At 43.0% G+C, this 21,716-nt stretch overlaps 2 protein-coding genes across 7 annotated transcripts in view; both read right to left on the reverse strand.

The window, feature by feature from the left end:
* Positions 1 to 21,716, reverse strand: part of LOC118377620 (sorting nexin-12) — a 133,938-nt gene that overhangs the window by 98,482 nt on the left and 13,740 nt on the right. The gene's annotated exons all lie outside the window — the stretch shown is intronic.
* LOC118377589 (cationic amino acid transporter 3-like) lies at positions 87 to 20,531 on the reverse strand. Of its 6 annotated transcripts, none has more exons than XR_008119105.1 (13): positions 20,364 to 20,531; positions 9,470 to 9,888; positions 8,888 to 9,049; positions 8,498 to 8,669; positions 8,130 to 8,248; positions 7,820 to 8,042; positions 7,378 to 7,517; positions 7,168 to 7,270; positions 6,856 to 7,091; positions 6,439 to 6,605; positions 6,068 to 6,176; positions 5,582 to 5,785; positions 87 to 2,593 (listed from the first exon to the last, which is right to left on the reverse strand). XR_008119105.1 is itself a non-coding variant. In XM_035764542.2 (12 exons), exons 2-12 carry the CDS (start codon positions 9,834 to 9,836, stop codon positions 5,643 to 5,645), a joined length of 1,941 nt encoding a protein of 646 aa, XP_035620435.1. In that variant the 5' UTR covers positions 9,837 to 9,888; positions 20,364 to 20,531; the 3' UTR covers positions 4,345 to 5,642. The 6 variants fall into 6 exon arrangements, 3 of the variants coding, with proteins under 3 accessions (XP_035620435.1, XP_035620430.1, XP_035620443.1); XR_008119107.1 differs by lacking the exon at positions 87 to 2,593 and adding an exon at positions 4,345 to 4,644; XR_008119101.1 differs by lacking the exon at positions 87 to 2,593 and adding an exon at positions 4,345 to 4,721.

Consider the following 21,716-nt stretch of genomic DNA (forward strand, 5'->3'; position numbering starts at 1 on the left):
AACAGAAATTGGGATAATTTTACATTTGTTTCAAGCCACCTTGTAAAGTCTGAAAAAAATAAAAATTCAGTAAGTCACAAAGACAGTTTTCATTGGAGGATTCAAATTTACTTAACAAAAAAAAAACATTGATTATATACAGTAATTTCTCTTCACACATTTACAGATAGTACAGTTATACTATGCTTTAAAATCAGTAAGAGTACAAATGGACATGAAAAGGTTAGTACAAAACAATTGTTATTTTCTCAAATACTGTTCTGATGACCAAGGTAGTTTGTAAACATCCTAGTATTGTAACTCACTCCACAAAACCTTGTATGAGACACTGACGTAATGTGCAAGACTTTTCTTTGCAACATGATTCTGTATCAAGCTTTGAGCCCCCTGGAAGCATAAAATAAAATACAAAAATACCATATTGTAGACTTTCTCACAGCTATTTGTAGTGTGTTTTCTAGGCCATTTTTACACAAGACTGGCCAGTCTTGATCTTAAAATGGTCATTTAAATCGCAATAATCTGAAGGGATACCAATTTGAATTGATTATCTGTGATGTGACCATTTCCACATCTCGTAAATAGGCATAGAATACAAATAACAGTTACTTACATACCCTTGAAGTGAGCAAATAAATTGAGGCACACAGTTAAAACAGAAAAAAACAAGTTGATTTGAACACCACAGCAAAGTGTCTAGAAACAAAATTGGACTGAGGCTGGTGGGGTTTTCAGTTAATGTTATTAATACATTCAGTTAGACACTCAGAGTTAAGAGATTAAAACCCAGGCCCATCTATCAATGACACAATTATATACAAAACAGTTATGTACAAAATTATACATGGAATCAATCATGTAAGTAACATGTACCACGAGATTAAGACCTTAAAACAGGAATGAAACCTGTAAGCCCTTTCATACTAGGCTAATGTATTGTAATCCTTTCTCTGCCTTTCAGTAGTGCCAGTTTTGGGCTCCAAGGAATATCAGCATTTTTCTTCAGTGTACCTTCCTATAGACATCTCTCTATTTGGTAGAGTTTGTCGATCATCATGGTACAAAAATAAGTTATTTCTCTCTACAGTTAAGAGCATCATTTTAAATTGAATAATTATTTGGGCAGCTCTTCCAATAATTAACAAATATAGCATACATATCTATGTATAAATATGAAAACAAAATTCAACTAATGATTGTTTAAAAAAATATTCTCTATTCTAAATGATAAATTCTTAAACAATTAGAAATATTACCATCTTTTGGGTAAGGACCAAGTTTTACAAAATTTAATTTCATTGTCAAGCATCTCTCTAAAGTGCAGACAGTGAGTTCTGGGTTTGTTTGACCCACTCCTTGGTATTGCCTGTCCCCAAAGAACACAAATAATACCATAGTAATTTACCTATATGGACAGGAGGACACACAACATACCCTGTTGGTGTGCTTACTGTACCCAGCAGTAACTCACAGGCAAAGACAGTGGATATCAGACACCATTTTGGGGAAAATGGCTGAATTCAGGCAGAAACAACCAGGCACTAGAATAACACATTAAAAATGGAGGAACTCTGTGTCATGCCATTTGTACCACCTAAATGACATATTTAATACAAAAAACCTTTTCAAAATGGTTAGATATGCAGAAATTTGGCAAGTTCATGTTGATCGAGTATACAAAACGTTAAGAACACCTTCCTAATATTAAGTTGCACGCACCCCTCCCTTTTGGCGTCAGGGCATGGACTCTACAAGGTGTCGAAAGAGTTCCACATGGATGCTGGCCCATGTTGACTCTAATGCTTCCCACAGTTGTTTCAAGTTGGCTAGGTGTTCTTTGGGTGGTGGATCATTTTTGTTACACATAGAAACCTGTTGAGCATGAAAAACCCAGCAGTGTGCCTCTTACCTACTACCATAACCTGTTCAAAAGGCACATAAATCTTGTCTTGTCCACCCTCTGAATGGCACACAGACAATGTCTCAATGCTTAAGAATCCTTCTTTAACCTGTATCCTCCCCTTCATCTACACTGATTGCAGTGTATTTAACAAGTGACATCAATAAGGGACTGTAGCTTTCACCAGGTCAGACTGTCATGGAAATCACAGGTGTTCTTAATGTTTTGTACAATCAGTGTATATCTCAGTGCACATACAGTACCAGTCAAAAGTGAATACACACCTACTCATTCAAGGTTCTTTATTTTTTTACTTTGTAGAATAATAGTGAAGGTATCAAAACTATGAAATAACACATGGAATCATGTAGCCAAAAAAAGTGTTAAATCAAAATAGTTTTTATATATTTGAGATTTTTCAAAGTAGCCAGCCTTTGCCTTGAGGACAGCTTTGCACACTCTCAACCAGCTTCACCTGGAATGCTTTTCCAACAGTCATGAAGGAGTTCCCACATATGCTGAGCACTTGTTGGTTGCTTTTCCTTCAACTGCAGTCTAACTCATCCCAAACCATCTCAATTGGGTTAGATTGGGTGATTGTGGAGGCCAGGTCATCTGATGCAGCACTCCATCACTCTCCTTCTTGGTCAAATAGCCCTTACACAGCATGGAGGTGTGTTTTGGGTCATTGTCCTGTTGAAAAACAAATGATAGTGGGACTAAGCACAAACCAGATGAGATGGCGTATCGCTGCAGAATGCTGTGGTAGCCATGCTGGTTAAGTGTACCATGAATTCTAAATAAATCACTGACAGTGCACCAGCAAAGCACCCCCACACCTCCATGCTTCACGGTGGGAACCACACATGCGGAGGATCATCCGCTCACCTATTCTGCATCTCACAAAGACACGTGGGTTGGAATCTAAAATCTCAAATTTTGATTCATCAGACCAAAGGACAGATTTCCACCGGTCTAATGTCTACAACTCATTTTTCTTAGCCCAAGCAATTCTCTTCTTATTATAGGTGTCCTTCAGTAGTGTTTTTTGTTATTGCAGTAATTCAACCATGAAGGCATGATTCATGCAGTCTCCTCTGAACAGTTGATGTTACATTTACATTTACATTACATTTAAGTCATTTAGCAGACGTTCTTATCCAGAGCGACTTACAAATTGGTGCATACATCTTATGACATCCAGTGGAACAGCCACTTGCATCTAAATCTTTTAGGGGGGAGAAGGGGGGAGAAGGATTACTTACCCTTACTTACCCTATCCTAGGTATTCCTTGAAGAGGTGGGGTTTCAGGTGTCTCCGGAAGGTGGTGATTGACTCCGCTGTCCTGGCGTCGTGAGGGAGTTTGTTCCACCATTGGGGGCCAGAGCAGCGAACAGTTTTGACTGGGCTGAGCGGGAACTGTACTTCCTCAGTGGTAGGGAGGCGAGCAGGCCAGAGGTGGATGAACGCAGTGCCCTTGTTTGGGTGTAGGGCCTGATCAGAGCCTGGAGGTACTGAGGTGCCGTTCCCCTCACAGCTCCGTAGGCAAGCACCATGGTCTTGTAGCGGATGCGAGCTTCAACTGGAAGCCAGTGGAGAGAGCGGAGGAGCGGGGTGACGTGAGAGAACTTGGGAAGGTTGAACACCAGACGGGCTGCGGCGTTCTGGATGAGTTGTAGGGGTTTAATGGCACAGGCAGGGAGCCCAGCCAACAGCGAGTTGCAGTAATCAAGACGGGAGATGACAAGTGCCTGGATTAGGACCTGCGCCGCTTCCTGTGTGAGGCAGGGTCGTACTCTGCGGATGTTGTAGAGCATGAACCTACAGGAACGGGACACCGCCTTGATGTTAGTTGAGAACGACAGGGTGTTGTCCAGGATCACGCCAAGGTTCTTAGCGCTCTGAGAGGAGGACACAATGGAGTTGTCAACCGTGATGGCGAGATCATGGAACGGGCAGTCCTTCCCCAGGAGGAAGAGGAGCTCCGTCTTGCTGAGGTTCAGCTTGAGGTGGTGATCCGTCATCCACACTGATATGTCTGCCAGACATGCAGAGATGCGATTCGCCACCTGGTCATCAGAAGGGGGAAAGGAGAAGATTAATTGTGTGTCGTCTGCATAGCAATGATAGGAGAGACCATGTGAGGTTATGACAGAGCCAAGTGACTTGGTGTATAGCGAGAATAAGAGAGGGCCTAGAACAGAGCCCTGGGGGACACCAGTGGTGAGAGCGCGTGGTGAGGAGACAGATTCTCGCCACGCCACCTGGTAGGAGCGACCTGTCAGGTAGGACGCAATCCAAGCGTGGGCCGCGCCAGAGATGCCCAACTCGGAGAGGGTGGAGAGGAGGATCTGATGGTTCACAGTATCGAAGGCAGCCGATAGGTCTAGAAGGATGAGAGCAGAGGAGAGAGAGTTAGCTTTAGCAGTGCGGAGCGCTCCGTGATACAGAGAAGAGCAGTCTCAGTTGAATGACTAGTCTTGAAACCTGACTGATTTGGATCAAGAAGGTCATTCTGAGAGAGATAGCGGTAGAGCTGGCCAAGGACGGCACGCTCAAGAGTTTTGGAGAGAAAAGAGAGAAGGGATACTGGTCTGTAGTTGTTGACATCGGAGGGATCGAGTGTAGGTTTTTTCAGAAGGGGTGCAACTCTCGCCCTCTTGAAGACGGGAGGGACGTAGCCAGCGGTCAGGGATGAGTTGATGAGCGAGGTGAGGTAAGGGAGAAGGTCTCCGGAAATGGTCTGGAGAAGAGAGGAGGGGATAGGGTCAAGCGGGCAGGTTGTTGGGCGGCCGGCCGTCACAAGACGCAAGATTTCATCTGGAGAGAGAGGGGAGAAAGAGGTCAGAGCATAGGGTATGTTGAGATATGTCTGTTACCTGAACTCTTAAGCATTTATTTGGGCTGCAGTTTCTGAGGCTGGTAACTCTAATGAACTTATCCTCTGCACCGGAGGTAACTCTGGGTCTTCCTTTCCTGATGCGATCCTCATGAGAGCCAGTTTCATCATTGCGCTTGATGTTTTTTTGCGACTGCAGTTGAAGAAACTTTCAAAGTTCTTGACATTTTCCGGATTGACTGACCTTCATGTCTTAAAGTAACGATGGACCGTCGTTTCATTTTGCTTCTTTTAGCTGTTCTTGACATAATATGTACTTGGTCTTTAACTAAAAAGGGCTATATTCTGTATACCACCCCTACCTTGTCATAACACAAGTGATTGGCTTAAACACATTAAGAAGGAAAGAAATTCCACAAATTAACAAGGCACACCTGTTAATTGAAATGCATTCCAGGTGAATACCTCATGAAGCTAGTTGAGAGAATGCCATAGGTGTGCAAAGCTATCATCAATGCAAAGGGTGGTGACTTTGATGAATCTCAAATATAAAATATATTTAGACTTTATACTTTTTTGCTTACTACATGATTCCATGTGTGCTTTCTATAGGTGTGATGTATTCACTATTATTCTACTATGTAGAAAATAATACAAATAAAGAAAAACCCTTGTATGAGTAGATGTCCAAACTTTTGACTGATACTGTACATCCAAAATCCATTTAGCATGTGAGGGTCTCTCTACATTATAGGAATGACCAAATATCAACAAAGGAGAAGACAGTCGGTTGTAGCACAAAGCCCCGACAGTTGAAAATTAACACAATGAGACCGTGCACCTGTTCGTCTTGCGTGTTATGTTGTTGGGGCGTACACCATCTACTCCACCACTATTCTCCTCTAAGGTGTCATCCCTTCCACCTCACTGTCATCCTCTGCCAGGTAGATGGGACTCTTTGATCGGAGGACTGTCTCAAATTTACCACGGTTGGGTGAGGCCTCTGAGCTGTTCTTAATCCCATAACCAAAGTAGATGAGAAAACCTAGGTGAAAGAGAAGGAAGAAAAATGGATTTAAACAGTGAAACTGCAGCATGTCAAAGGTGAACCTCACTGAGACACTGTACTTGTGCCCCCGCACCTCTCGGATTCAGAGGGGCTGGGTTAAATGCGGAAGACACATTTCCGTTGAATGCTTTCATTCAATTGTACAACTGACTATGTATCCCCCTTTCCTTTCCTTGAGTAACACAACATTAAGTAATAATACAGATCGGCACAAGAGCAAGAGGCAAAGCAAAAATAAGGGGTGGGGATCTCACTAACCAATAGTCATCCACACTGCAAAGCGACACCATGTTGGCCCATCCAGCTGCATCATGAGGTAAATGTTGACAAAGATACTGACCAATGGCAGCACTGGGAGCAGGGGTACCTGAGGGGATTCACATTTTTTTGTTTTGTTTCTACATTAACCACAATTAGCAAACACTGGACATAATCAAGACTAACAAGTACAACATCTAATGTTAATTTGCTTTTTTTAAGCTAAGAGCTGATGATTCAATGAAACAAGTACAGACAGACAGTGGTTTCTAGGAGAACGCGGAAACCTACAGTAAATAGGAAATGGTTTCTCAGGATGAATGAAACAACAAATGTGAACTGAGTCATGTGATTGACAACTCTCATCATACTTTAAAGGTGAGTGCCTGTCTGCTCGGGGGCTGTCTCCAGATGATGGCCACACACAGGAAGGCGAAGAAGGCCAGTATGGCACATATGGTGACCCACAGGGGGTGGCCACTCACCACCTCTGCCCCCCACACAGCCAGCACTACGCACAGCAGGGTGAATACCACAGCTACAGAGAAAAAGAGAGTTTGCGAACTTCAGCATGTATAGTGGAATCTTAATTATACTTTACAGTTCTTGGTCATACATAATGCAAATGAGAGAATGCATTGAAATTATCAGACAGCTGCTTCCATTTGTAACCAGTATGCCAAACTTATTTTTTAAAAATGCGCTTAAATATGTGGAGCTATTCTGGTACACCCAAAACAGCTTTAAACGTCATCAACACTTCGCCCTGACAAAAGGGGGAGACTCACAGATGACAGCGGTAGTGATGTACACGATAAGTCCGGAGGTCTTGGTGGGGACGTCACAGCTGGGCACCAGCAGCATCTTGAGGGTGAACCTCTCCCTGAGGGGCCTGGTCTCCCCCTCACCCTCCTGGTCAAACTCGTCTCCACTGTCCCCCTCCCCCATGGTTGCCCTCCGCAGACCCACCAGCTCCACCAGCTTCTCACTGGCACCGCTGAGGCCCAGGGTACCCGGCTGGTACCTGAGAACAAATACACATAAAGAGTCAACCCTACGTTGACTGAGAACTCTTTTTAGCCAAGATCCTCTGCACTAACCTGAGGATAAGCACACACACTGCCACTAGTGTGTATGCCAGGAGAGTTCCTATCGACATCAGGTCTACCAGGGCTGCCAGATCAAACAGGAATGCCATCAGGGCTGCAGAGAGAAATAATCAATTTCAAGTCTAAGAAACATAGAGTAGCTGCTAAACAGTTGACAGAAAACTAAGTGTTGGTGCACAGTAAAGCAAGGGCTAAGCTTACCTGCTACAATACCCGACACGATGGTGGCTAACAGGGGCGTCTTGGTTTTTATGTTCATCTTTGAGAGGAAGCGGAAGAGCAGGCCGTCCTCAGCCATGGCATAGATTACACGGGGCATGGGGAACATTGAGCCCAGTAAACTGGACAGAGAAAAGACAGAGGGACTCAGACACAGGCAAAGTCATCGCCATCACACTGACTGGCCATCAACATTGAACACAAGAAACAAAAAAAGTTTGGTTCATATATTCCACGTCATAATTGGTTATTTGCAGACAAATAATGAACAACAAAAAGGAACTGAAAGCACAGCATATGATAAGAAACATCTGTTCAGACACAAAAATAAATGAACTAAAAATAGCCTGCCATCTGGGTGCCTTTCTACCTTTGCACACAAGGCCATGAGAAGTCTCTATGGGAAACTGTCTGTGCCAGTCACCTGGTGGAGAGGGCACAGAGGGAGCCCACAGCCACGATGTAGCGGGCAGGGTCCCAGTGCACATAACTGAAGGCCTCTGGCAGTGGGCTCTCTCTGTTCAGCAGGTAGTAGGGCATCATAAGGGTGAGAGCCGCAGACACCCCGAAGTAGGCAAAGAAACAGATGAGCAGAGAAGCCACGATACCGATGGGGATAGAACGCATAGGGTTCTTGGCCTCTTCACCTGTGTCGATAGAGATGGTTTAAATTTGAGTCGTCAACCACAGAAAAAAAATACTCTGGTGTCAAGAGACAAGAAGAAATGGCCTACTTGTTGTTGCGATGCAGTCGAACCCCACAAAGGCATAGAAGCAGGTTGCTGCCCCAGACAGGACTCCACTGAAGCCAAATGGAGCAAAACCCCCGGTGCCAAACTTCTCTTTAATTATCCTGGACAAAGATAGAGAACTTGAAAATACAGAAAAATGCCCAAGAGAAAGAGTAATCGTTTCATATTTAGTCTTCAAGAAGAGAACTGCTACCTACCCCTGATGGCTGCAAAAGCTTTGATCTATTTTTGCAAACAGACTTTCGTACCCTCTCAATTACTGCATAGGGCTTATTTTAAAACACCACCATTCCTGCCTAATAAAGTACTCTTTCTGAGCTCCCCTGCCCGTCTTGTCTTTGGTGACTCACTCTGGATCAGTGATGTTGGTTGTGTTGACAAAGTCCTCCACAGTGAGGTTCCAGTTGGTACGGTCTCCCTTCACCAGGCCTGAGATGATGACGAAGCCCAGCACCACCAGGTTGACCCCCGTGAAGATCTTGTTCACCAGGGCCGACTCACTCACGCCAAACGCCAGCAGGCCTGTGTGGGTGTTAGCAAAGTGTCAGAGCCACAGATGTGGGCAGCGACCAAGCGCGGCCAATCATAATGCTGCACTGAATGGGCACTCTGTCCTTGCTCTAGGGCAGCAATGAAGAGGCAGCCATAGAAACCTCTCTTTAGTAGCTGTAGTTTCGCAGAGGTTGTCAATAATGCTTTCAAATGTGTTTTGAGTTATGTTAATGAGATGTGAGCCACACCAGTGAGCAGCAAGATCAGGATGAAGGCGAAGAGGTCTGGGTATTCAGCAAGAATCTTCCCAGGGACCTTGATGGACATGGAGGCTCTGAAGAAGTCTGAGATCTTCTGTTCAACCAGGTTGTCAAAGGTGGAGCTCCAGGCCCGAGCAACACTGGCTGTGCCTGAAAGGGGGGAGAGACTTACAATGAGAGGTTGGAGTCATACATTCAAGGGCTCTTCTGTCATGAGGCAATCCTTCTGAAGGACCAGGCACTTGTTCTGTCTGTAAAACCTCTTCAGCTCACGTACTCGTCAGAATCTTAATCATTCAGTCTAATTATTCAGCTACTCATAATTGCTGATTATCTCAAATGACTGGCTGGGTATAGCAGTAATATCACTGCAGTTTAAGCAGCTTGGAGTTGTGTGCAGTCACATAGATTTATGTTATCCTTGCACCTCATATCCTGCTTTTACCTTTAAAAACATGTTTCTTGCAACTTTACATAAAAAAAAATCAAACATTTCCTGACCATTTTTTGAAATCACTTTGGTTGTTAATTTCAAAATCACTAATTTTTACTAACCCACTTCTGACTTACCTATGACATAGGAGAGGATGAGGTTCCAGCCAGTGATGAAGGCCCAGATTTCCCCCACAGTCACATAGCTGTACATGTAGGCTGAACCAGTCTTGGGCACACGAGCACCAAACTCAGCATAACACAGACCAGCAAGGACGGAGGAGAGCGCTGCGATGAGGAAGCAGAGCACGATGGCTGGGCCGGCCTTCTCCCTGGCCACCTCTCCAGCCAGCACATAGACGCCGGCCCCCAGAGTGGCACCCACCCCCAGGGCAATAAGGTCCAGCGTGGTCAGGCAGCGGGCAAAGTGGCTCTCTTCCTGGTTACAGTCCAGCGCCCGTCGCCGGAGCAGCATCTTACCGAAGGACGCTAGCTTTTCAGCCATGATAGGACAGGTCACCAAATCAAGAGGAGATGAAGGATCTTCTTACAGCCAACTGAGGAAGAGGACAATCTACTGTCAAATGAGAAAGGAGAGTGGTTTGGAGGGACAAGTCCAGACACAACAATCATCATTTTGTAATCGACTACTTTCTCAGAAAAAGAGAACATATAATCAAATGGGGAGTGAAATGTCAGTCAGAAAAACGCTTCTTCACACATGTGGAGTAGATGCCAAAACTGTATCATAATTCTCTGAAGGGTCATTCTGTTTGAATTCAGTCACTTTTTGACCACATGCATTTTGATTTGAACAAAACTTTCTAAACATATTTGCCCATGGTAGAATTGGTCAAAAAGTGACTGGACATGAATGCCAAAACATTTAGAAGACAGATGTGCTCAAAGTTGACCAATTTTGCATAACACACCCTACCATAAGACACCCATGTTTTCATCACTGGATAAGATAAACAGTTGAGTTTGATCACTAAAAAGCTTACAAACTGGGTTTACACATTTAAAAAAAAAAAAAAGAATTGTCATTTTTTATTTTAAGTTAGACCCTATTTTACATCATCTGAAGTGTAGGTAAGCACAACATCCCCAATTGCAACATTAGAGACATGCATCCTTCGTCAATCCCCAATCTCTCTGCTGATCTAACACTACGTTAACAGTGCTGGGCAATCCCACAGTAACAGCATTGCGCTGAGACTCAGATTTTTCACTTAAAATGTATTCCAAACAAAAACCATTGATTTCAAAGTTAAACAAACCATACAACTCCATGCACAATGACGGCTTTAAAACAATTTACACAGAACAGCTTACAGAAACATTTACTGGAAGAACTGTGCATATGCAAAGTTTGGTAACAACATTTCAGTAAAATATTACTCAGTTATTAAATATCTGCTAAGAATTAAGATTCAAAGATGTCTGCCAACAGAATGGTGTGTCAGCTGTCACAAGGCATCTTGACTCTGAAAAAAATCTATTTTGGAACTACAGTAAGTGAAGTGGATTTACACCCGGTGACATAATTGCGATTATGGAATTCCATCATGGGTGCCTGATCTGTACTACACAAAAATGTATAATTATGGATATGAATGTCGTTCTCTTCATGGTGATGTATCCCAAAGTGGTACACAAAGGTATAAATAACCTCATTTGCATATTTGGGTATTATTCTACACACTTGCTATTATTTTAACGAGCTCCACTGCCAAACTTGGTTGGACCAGACCGGACCAAACCTGAAGCAATCGTATTTGTCTATGTTTCACAATTTTGGATATTAAAGTACAGCACAGTAGAGTAGAGTACAGTACTGCACAGAACAGTAGAGTTCAGTAAAGTATAGTTCAGTACATTAGCGTAGTAAACTAGTGTACAGCACTCTCCTATATGGTACTGTGCTGTCCACTTGTGAAACAGACGTCTATGATTGGTTCAGATTTTGTCCGGTCCAAACCTGGAACAATTATGGACGTCTATAAAAATTGTAAGAAGAAAAATAGTGATTTTGTGATATCTAAATTGGTAGTTACAGTCTTGTCCCATTGCTGCAACTCCTACGCACTTGGGAGAGGCGAAGGTTGAGCGCCATGCGTCCTCCGAGACACAACCCTGCCAAGCCGCACTGCTATCTTAACCCGGAAGCCAGCTGTACCAATGTGTCGGAGGAAACACCATCCAGCTGGCGACCGACATCAGCTTGCAGGCACCCAGCCCGCCACAAGGAGTCGCTAGAGCACGATGGGACAAGGAAATCCCGGCAGGTCAAACCCTCCTTCTCAGACGACACTGGGCCAACTGTGCCCCGCTTAATGGGTCTCCCGGGTCACAGTCGGCTGTGACACAGCCTGGGATCGAACTCGGGTCTGTAGTGACACCTCAAGCACTTCGATGCAGTGCCTTAGACCACTGCGCCACTTGGAGCCCATGGACGTCTATGTTTGGGCCAAATGAAGGCCGTATCAGACGTCGGTGGACGTTGAAATCAAGATCAGGCTGGACCAAATTCCAACTACTTTTCATCATTCATGGTAGTCCGGTGTCAGTTGGTGCTTAGTGGGAGAGGATGCTGATTACAGTAAAATGGGAAGAGAGGGGGCTCATGGGTAGGTGTCAATAAGAGCTGGGAGAGGTGACATTAATTGGAGAGACTTTTCACACTCTTCCTTTGACCACCAGACTACAGAAAGAAAACTTAGCAGATCAACATGACAGTATGCCAGCAGAAGGGAGGACAGCAGCAGGGGACCCAACTGTGGTTTGTGACAACTATGATTTCCCCATTGTAGCCAATTCAATTGCAGAACTTCTGTTACCAATTCACTTAATTCATAAACAAAACTGATATCAGTAAAACACTACAACTAATTGATGTCTACCTTTACTTGTTCTGTGAACATTCATTATCCTTCCTCCTCATGAGGGAGAGAAATTTGAAAATATCTCAAAAGAGATTCTCCATTTTTGTATAGTTTTTTTGCCTGTAGTTCTTAAAGTTGTGCTCACAAGCCAAAAGTGGTCCCCGAAAATTGCTACCGTCACATATGTTCAGATATGTACACCACGTCATTCATTGCATGTGCATCTTGCTAGTCTTCACTGAAATGGCGAGGGGTTGAAGCTCATTGGCTAGAACTCAAATTGCTAGGGGGCTGGCCCATGTGGGGGACAAATGGTGCAGTACAGCTTCCAGAAAACAAGTTGATTTCAAACTAGGGACTTCGTGGTCAATGTAGGTAATTCTGCTCATAGATTATGCATGTATGAAATACACCGACAAATCCAGCCTAAAGCGGAAGGTTTAAAAAAAGGCTTAGTAGTCGCCAAAGGTCTGGATCATATCTAATGATGTGGGTTTTTGGTAATGGAATTCCAAGGCACGATTTCTTGAACTTACAGAATGCTGACCTTTTCTCTTTATAAACTAAATATAAAAAAAGTGTTGATATTAATTGGCAGGGGTCTTCACTTCAACATTGTTTTTTGGTATATTTCTAACACCTTTTAAGACTTTCTGGTAGATGTTTTCTAAGACACCTTTTCCATCTGTTTGATAAGAAATCATAGCTTTTGCTTATTCCACATTTTTAGGATGGAAAATGGTTGAAAAATGTATATATGCCTTAATTTCTCAAAAATAGAGACTCTTAGCTTTCATTTGACATGCTCATATGAACTTGTGGTGTTGGTGCCCGTAGGTCCTTTTACATGGAATTTACCTGCTTCTAAAAGGCAGTCTGACTGAATAGTGAATCATGTCAGGCAGCCATTTAGGCACCGATCACTGGCTGGTAGCCGCTCGAGGAAAGAAAGCCCTGCAGTAGAGAATAGTGCTGACCAGTACCCTGACCTTGGCAGAGACCATATTGAATCTGAAAGACTGAAAGGGAGGGAGTCAACAACCCCATTAATGTGCAGCCAGAAAAACAAAAATAGGAGAATGAAGAAAATAAATTAAAAGAGAACAGGGTGAAAGGGGGAATAGCAGGAATGGTAGCATAGTTGGCAAATAAAGCTTGGGAGAGAGAGGGGAATGGAAAAACATGATGAAAGGCCTCTGACTTGACACACCAGACCGATTAAATTTTTAAGAAGCAGACAGATGATCCCAATACAAAGCTGGGTAAGAATTGCCCTATCCAACTGTGCCCAAAAAAGGAACTATTCAACAGGAAAGAAATTGCTGTCCAAGCCCACTGTGTGGGCACCATGGTTGGACATAATAAAGCTCTCCTGTCTGGCAATGGGTCCAGGTCGAAGGGTTGATCCTGGCACACACACACCGGAGAGGCCATGCAAGTTTAATCAGGCCAGGTCTGGGAAACACACCTCATCAGGAGGGAGAGAGTGTCCATGTTAACTCTGTTTAGCTGACAGGAGACCATGTCTACAGGGGACACAGGCAACTGCATTTCCTACACCCAGATATCATACCCCTGTGGCCCTTGTTCTTAAATCTAGTGTACACACTATAGGCCAGGGCTATTCAACTGGCGGCCAGCAGGCCAGATCTGGCCCGTATATTAATTTATACCGGCCCTTAGATAAATTCTGAACAAAAGATCTGAAAAAAAAATCCCTGCAGAAATCTGACATTCAGTGCCAAAAAGACAAGCACTATGGTGGTTGTCTATAGTGTTGTTTCTAGCGCCTATGTGGCATGTTGATTATTAATTCTTCATACGAACTTCTCTCTAGCGTTTGAACGGTTGAAGCTGTGACCACTTTCCTAAAAGCTACGACTCTCAGGAACACGCATGTGCCTTCCATTTCACCCTCTGGTGCTCGCAAGAAGGGTGTGACAAACATCTAAAGACTGAGAAAAATGAATTCAAAGAATTCTTCCTTCAGACTGGAATTTGGCATATCTTTGTCTTATTTATTGTGATGCTTAATTAAGCTTTTAATTAGTTACTTTTAATTAAGAAGCTTTTAATGGTTGTTTAAATAAAACAAAAATAATGGTGAGCGAGCATTGCGCCTTTTCCTTTCAATGATGATCAATTGTTTTGGTTGCACCTTAACTGGTGTTGGTTGAACACACTCAAAAGTGCTATATTGGTGGTAATGCATTGCTTTTTTTAACACTTCTTCCGAAGAATAATTGCATGTGCAAAACGTCCGGCTCCCGTGCAATTAACCTTTTTACATCTGTCCCCGTAAGAACACGTTGAATGGCCCTGCTATTGGCTATGAGTTCAACAAACAGGCATCTCAGTCACAAGTTACTACACCCACAACACTTACAATTTCCTAACAATTTGACCAGTAAAATTTCTCTGACTTTAGGCTGATAGAGATACAGTCAAAATGGGATTGCAAGGTCTGCCTGGCTTCATGCTGTCATCTACTCGGCGCAGTAGACTGACATACTAGCCAGGCTAAGTTGGGACAATCCAGACTCTGGAATAACAACTATATCAAGCACAGTTGGCCTTTCTCCTCCATTAAGAGGATAATCAACAGTGTTACATAAGCCTGCTAACCTTCTTAGAGGTGAACAAATAATTAGTCATGATTACGTTTGTGTAGCCTAGCATGACCATGGTAAAATGTGTGGGCTAAACTTCACCACAAAGTCTTTGCAATATGATGTGGAAAATTAATTGCATGTTCTGGTAATTTCTAAGAAGTATTAAAGAATAGAACTGTTTTGGACCCCCGAGTGGCGCAGCTGTATTTTTATGTTTAACTGTAAAGAGGGCCTCAAGTTAACATTTTGGCCCACCAGCCACTGTATAATAAAACAAATAAGCATGCTATGTAATTTTCCTAAAACAATACATGCATTACTAGTAAGACATAACGAAATGATGAAACAATATATTTAAGTTTTTTGGAGACAAATTTTTACTTGCCCCTTTAACATGCTCCTGAGTGGCGCAACGGGCACTTCAGAGTAGACATTCCCTAACCGAAATATGCAAATATGTGCTAGAACGCGCCAATAGGATCTCGCTAGCTCGTGCTTGGCTCTGCCCACTATGACTAATTTGTTCCAATGTAAAAAAAAAAAGTTTTAAAAAAAAGGACAAGCTCTGGTCTATCAAGTAATAACAATATTTGTTAGTGGTAAGGCGACTCGAGTCATGTTTGTGCTTGTGAGAATGAGTCTGACTAGTAGCCGTGTTGTCTTCTTTTCCCTAGCATTTGAAACTCAAAACATTGAAAAACATAGCTTGTGAACAATGTAAATAGCCAAGAAACACAGTGACAAAGTCTCACTTCAGTAGACTTTTGTTTCAACTAAATTAGACCATTATGCCTGTGCTCAGCACTTCAAAAAATAATCCTTCACTCAGCTCTTCACGTGCGCACAGCAGCGCGAGGTGGGATAGGCTATAGTATATAATTCGTAGTTCTTTGACTTTGTGCGTTTACCAGCTATGAAACAACACGGCAGAAATACTCTGAAAACAGCTACTGCAGAATTGATTTAGCTATTAATGTGATCATACTTCGTATTCACAAATGCGAGTGAAATGCTCGCACTGTGGAGCCCTGACCACTCGCCAATGTGGCAAGTGAAATACTAGACCTCTAACCTGCAAAATTTAAATCCCGACTGTAAACATAGAAGAACCATTGTAAAGCAGAACTTATGACACAGGAAATATGACCTGGGTGCCAGGACATTTCTGAATTCAACAACGCAATACTGTTGTCTTGCCAAACATGACTACAACTAGAACAAGCTGTTCCATGCTCAGAAGTTCTAAATAAATAAAAAAACAAAGGTTCTATTCCCACTCATTGTTATTGTTTGGAAAAACAACAAAAGGGGAACAATGTGGCCTCCATCAAAGTGAGTGCTCAGGTTTAGTCTGTACAGCTAAATTAAAAAGGCTCATGATTCAGTTCCAACAATTCAAGGAAACAGGCCTCATTCAGAAGACCTATCATATCATTTGACAATGGAATGAATCATTGCCAACTTCGGCTAAGGAATGAGACACAGGGCATAATGCTCAATTTGTGGGTGTTTCCATGGTTAATTTGCTTTGGCTTCTCTGAAATGATGCCAGTTGATGCACACACAGCATTTGCTATTCATCAGATCCCTGTCTAAGTGCAATCTAATTATGGGCCAAGATGACAGAGCATCAGCCATCTCTTGCTACGTAAAGCCCTCTATATACTACTGCACCCGTGTCTCCACACAATAATACAATTTCACCAAAAGGCTGAAAGGAGTACTGGAGTGCCATGCTATACTTGGAGGTTATATCTCACAGTATATGACATATTTGATTACACAGCATGTCCTCCAAAAGAGCTGTTTTCCTCGTCACCCACCATACTCTCAGCCTGGGGGCACTCACAGGTCTCAAGCAGATAATGCACTTGCACAGCCTGTGACTGTCTCCTTGGGTGACACGCCTTCAGGTGGGGTTAACTTTCCAGTTACCATAAATTACTGAACACTCAAACGATCCTTGGAACCCTGAAAAAAGCTAGGTGTGGTAGTTTGATTGTTGATTAAGTTTTTTGGCTGTAAAAAAAGCCACAGAAATGTGTAACACCTGGAAAAGACAAGCCTCAGCAGGTACTTGAACATAGTTACACAACACCAAACATACGACCCAAGCCTTCCACAATAGAAAGTGTCAGCACTCACTTAGCTGATTAAGTAGCAATGGAATATGCACTATCTTTTATTGAATATATCAGTTAGAGACATTCAGATTGGTCTCATAGACTAGATGTAACATAGTAAACGTAAATCTGGGAAACAAATTAGTATGATATGCTATGGTGACATAATTGGTATGTTACATAAGACAGGTAATGTCAGGAAAAAAGGAAAAGGTGGGTGGTTGGTCGGGGTGGAGATCTCTATGTGAACGTCTAGCAACCCAAAGGTTGCGTGTTTGAATCTCATCACGGACAACTCAGGCATTTTAGCTACTTTGCAACTATACTGAACAAAAATACACTGCTCAAAAAAATAAAGGGAACACTTAAACAACACAATGTAACTCCAAGTCAATCACACTTCTGTGAAATCAACCTGTCCACTTAGGAAGCAACACTGATTGACAATACATTTCACATGCTGTTATGCAAACGGATTAGACAGGTGGAAATCATAGGCAATTAGCAAGACACCACCAAATAAGGAGTGGTTCTGCAGGTGGTGACCTCAGTTCCTATGCTTCCTGGCTGATGTTTTGGTCACTTTTGAATGCTGGTGGTGCTTTCACTCTAGTGGTAGCATGAGACTGAGTCTACAACCCACACAAGTGGCTCAGGTAGTGCAGCCCATCCAGGATGACACATCAATGCGAGCTGTGGCAAGAAGGTTTGCTGTGTCTGTCAGCGTAGTGTCCAGAGCATGGAGGCGCTACCAGGAGACAGGCCAGTACATCAGGAGACGTGGAGGAGGCCGTAGGAGGGCAACAACCCAGCAGCAGGACCACTACCTCCGCCTTTGTGCAAGGTTGAGCAGGAGGAGCACTGCCAGAGCCCTGCAAAATGACCCCCAGCAAACGGTCAGAAACAGACTCCATGAGGGTGGTATGAGGGCCCGACGTCCACAGGTGGGGGTTGTGCTTACAGCCCAACACCGTGCAGGATGTTTGGCATTTGCCAGAGAACACCAAGATTGGCAAATTCGCCACTGGCGCCCTGTGCTCTTCACAGATGAAAGCAGGTTCACACTGAGCACATGACAGACGTGACAGAGTCTGGAGACGCGGTGGAGAACGTTCTGCTGCCTGCAACATCCTCCAGCATGACCGGTTTGGCGGTTGGTCAGTCATGGTGTGGGGTGGCATTTCTTTAGGGGCCGCACAGCCCTCCATGTGCTCGCCAGAGGTAGCCTGATTGCCATTAGGTACCGAGATGAGATCCTCCGACCCCTTGTGAGACCATATGCTGGTGCGGTTGGCCCTGGGTTCCTCCTAATGCAAGACAATGCTAGACCTCATGTGGCTGGAGTGTGTCAGCAGTTCCTGCAAGAGGAAGGCATTGATGCTATGGACTGGCCCACCTGTTCCCCAGACCTGAATCCAATTGAGCACACCTGGGACATCATGTCTCGCTCCATCCACCAATGCCACGTTGCACCACAGACTCTCCAGGAGTTGGCGGATGCTTTAGTCCAGGTCTGGGAGGAGATCCCTCAAGAGACCATCCTCCACCTCATCAGGAGCATGCCCAGGCGTTGTAGGGAGGTCATACAGGCACGTGGAGGCCACACACACTACTAAGCCTCATTTTGACTTATTTTAAGGACATTACATCAAAGTTGGATCAGCCTGTAGTGTGGTTTTCCACTTTAATTTTGAGTGAGACTCCAAATCCAGACCTCTATGGGTTTATAAATTTGATTTCCATTGATAATTTGTGTGATTTTGTTGTCAGCACATTCAACTATGTAAAGACAAAATTATTTAACAAGAATATTTCATTCATTCAGATCTAGGAAGTGTTATTTTAGTGTTCCCTTTATTTTTTTGAGCAGTGTATAAAAACAACATGCAACAATTTAAGTTTATGGAGTTACAATTCATGTAATACATTATTTAGGCCCTAATCTATGGATTTCACATGACTGGGCACAGGTGCACCCACTGGGGAGCCAGGCCTAGCCAATCAGAAGAAAAAAAATTCTGCATCAAAGGGCTTTAATACATACAGAATTCCCCCCCCCCCCAAGACAATCCCTCAAGTGATGAAGCCGGATGTGGCCCTGGGCTGGCGTAGTTACACTTAATCTGCGGTTGTGAAGCCAGTTGGACGCACAGCCAAATTCTCTAAAATGATGTTGGGGGCTTATGATAGAGAAATTAACATTCAATTCACTGGCAACAGCTCTGGTGGACATTCCTGCAGCAAAGCATGCAAATTGCACACTCCATCAAAACCATGCTGTTTAATGAGCTTCTTGATATGCCACACCTGTCAGGTGGATGGATTTTCTTGAAAAATGCTTAAGGGATGCAAACAAATTTGTGCACAACATTTGAGAGAAATAAGCTTTCTGTGCACATGGAAAATTTCAGGGATTTTTTTTCAGCTCATTTAACATGGGACAAACACTTTACATGTTGCACTTGTATTTTTGTTCAGCATGTTAACCCAAAGTAACCCCTAGCCTAGCTAACGTTAGCTAGCATTAGCTATAGGTGGCTAACGTTAATATTTTCCACAACAAAATGGAATTCGTAACATATGATAGATTTAGCAAGAGCGTACCATATGTTATGAATTTGTAAAATATCATACAAAATGGATGATTGACATCCACAAATCAATATACTATATTAAATGTGTACCACATGAATATACAGAATAATACGATATGCTATGAGACCAGGTTGTATTAACTAGCCAGCTAAAATTATTAATACATTTAAAAGGGAGAGCTGCAGGCTTGCACACAACAGTCCGTGTTGGACAAGGAAGAAAAATAAACACCAACCGGATTACAAGAGTACATTGATAACGTTAGATCAAATAGAGAAGGAATGTTCGACACGAATTTAGGTTTACATTATTAGGTTTAGATTATCGACACGCTCATGGTTTACATTACTAAACTCGTTTACGTTTGGCGAGGTTGGTAAACTAGCTACCTGATTTACAGCAAGATTAATTAGACGGTCCATTCACGTGCCAGTAAAAATACCTAACGTTAGCAGTCAAGCCCTATGGTCGAGGGAGACTTGCTAAAACCAAAGAACCGACAGTTGAATTGTCTGAAAAGCTAGCTAGATCCAAACACTCCAGCATGTCTGCCAGACTACGCTAGATAGCTACAAAGAGTCTTGTTAATTCATGCTGGGCATCGCGAAAATGTTGTCCAGCTGACCAACTAGTACTGCCACATTCGATTCAGGTGTTGTTATTCACTATACATCGCCATACATTGAATTACGTTGAGTTAATTAAATCCTATCGATGAGCACTCGCTTTGGTTCAGACTCTTTCTTGGAACATATCGCTAGCAAATACAATATTCATTCGATGTCTTTGGTATAACAAACATTAGTTAGCTACATACCTGAGGAATTGATCGGCCCCAAAATAAATTGCGATCAGCAAGATGAAAACTATCGGTCTTCTGATTGAACTTTACAGTCCGAAAAAAAGGTGTGACTTGTCGGTCTTAAAACTTGATACAACACACGCTAATGTACCGTACCAGTCAAAAGTTTGGACACACCTACTGAGTCAATATTTTTTCTATTTTCTACATTGTAGAATAATAGTGAAGACATCAACACTATGAAATAACACATATGGAATCACGGAACCAAATAAAGTGTTAAACAAATCAAAATATAATTTTAGATTCTTCAAAGTAGCCACCCTTTGCCTTTGACAGCTTTGCACACTCTTGGCATTCTCTCAACCAGCTTCACCTGGAATGTTTTTCCAATATTCTTGAAGGAGTTCCCACATATGCTGAGCACTTGTTCTTTTCCTCCACTCTGCGGTCCAACTCATCCCAAACCATCTCAAACCATCTCAATTGGGTTGAGGTCAGGTGACTGTGGAGGCCAGGTCATCTGATGCAGCATTCAATCACTCTCCTGCTTGGTCAAATAACCTTTACACAGCCTGGAGGTTGGTTTTGGGTCATAGTCCTGTTGAAAAACAAATGATCGTCCCACTAAGCGCAAACCAGATTGGTTGGCGTATTGCTACAGAATGCTATGGTAGCCATGCTGGTTAAGTGTGCATTGTATTCTAAATAAATCACAAACAGTGCCACCAGCAAAGCACCATCACACCTCCTCCATGCTTCATGGTGGGAACCACAAATCTGGAGAACATTCGTTCACCTACTCTGCGTCTCACAAAGACACGGCAGTTGGAACAAAAAATCTCAAATTTAGACTCATCCACCAGTCTAATGTCCATTGCTTGTGTTTCTTGGCCCAAGCAAGTCTTCTATGTCCTTTCGTCGTGGTTTCTTTGCAGGATTCACATAGTCTCTGAACAGTTCATGTCCGAGATGTGTTTGTTACTTTAACTCTGTTACTTTAACCCATTTATTTGGGTTGCAATTTCTGAGGCTGGTAACTCTAATGAACTTATCCTCTGCAACAGAGGTAACTCTGGGTCTTCCTTTCCTGTGGCGGTCCTCATGAGAGCCAGTTTCATCATAGTGCTTGATGGTTTTTGCGACTGTACTTGAAGAAACCTTCAAAGTTCTTGAAATATTCCAGATTGACTGACCTTCATGTCTTGAAGTAATGATGGACTTTCCTTTCTCTTAGCTTATTTGAGCTGTTCTTGCCATAATATGGACTTGGTCTTTTACAAAATAGGGCTATCTTTTGTATACCACCCTTACATTGTCACAACACTACTGACTGGCTCAAACGCATTAAGGAAAGAAATTCTACAA

This window comes from Oncorhynchus keta, chromosome 4, assembly GCF_023373465.1.
Source record: "Oncorhynchus keta strain PuntledgeMale-10-30-2019 chromosome 4, Oket_V2, whole genome shotgun sequence".
In the NCBI taxonomy this organism is placed as follows: Eukaryota; Metazoa; Chordata; class Actinopteri; order Salmoniformes; family Salmonidae; genus Oncorhynchus; species Oncorhynchus keta.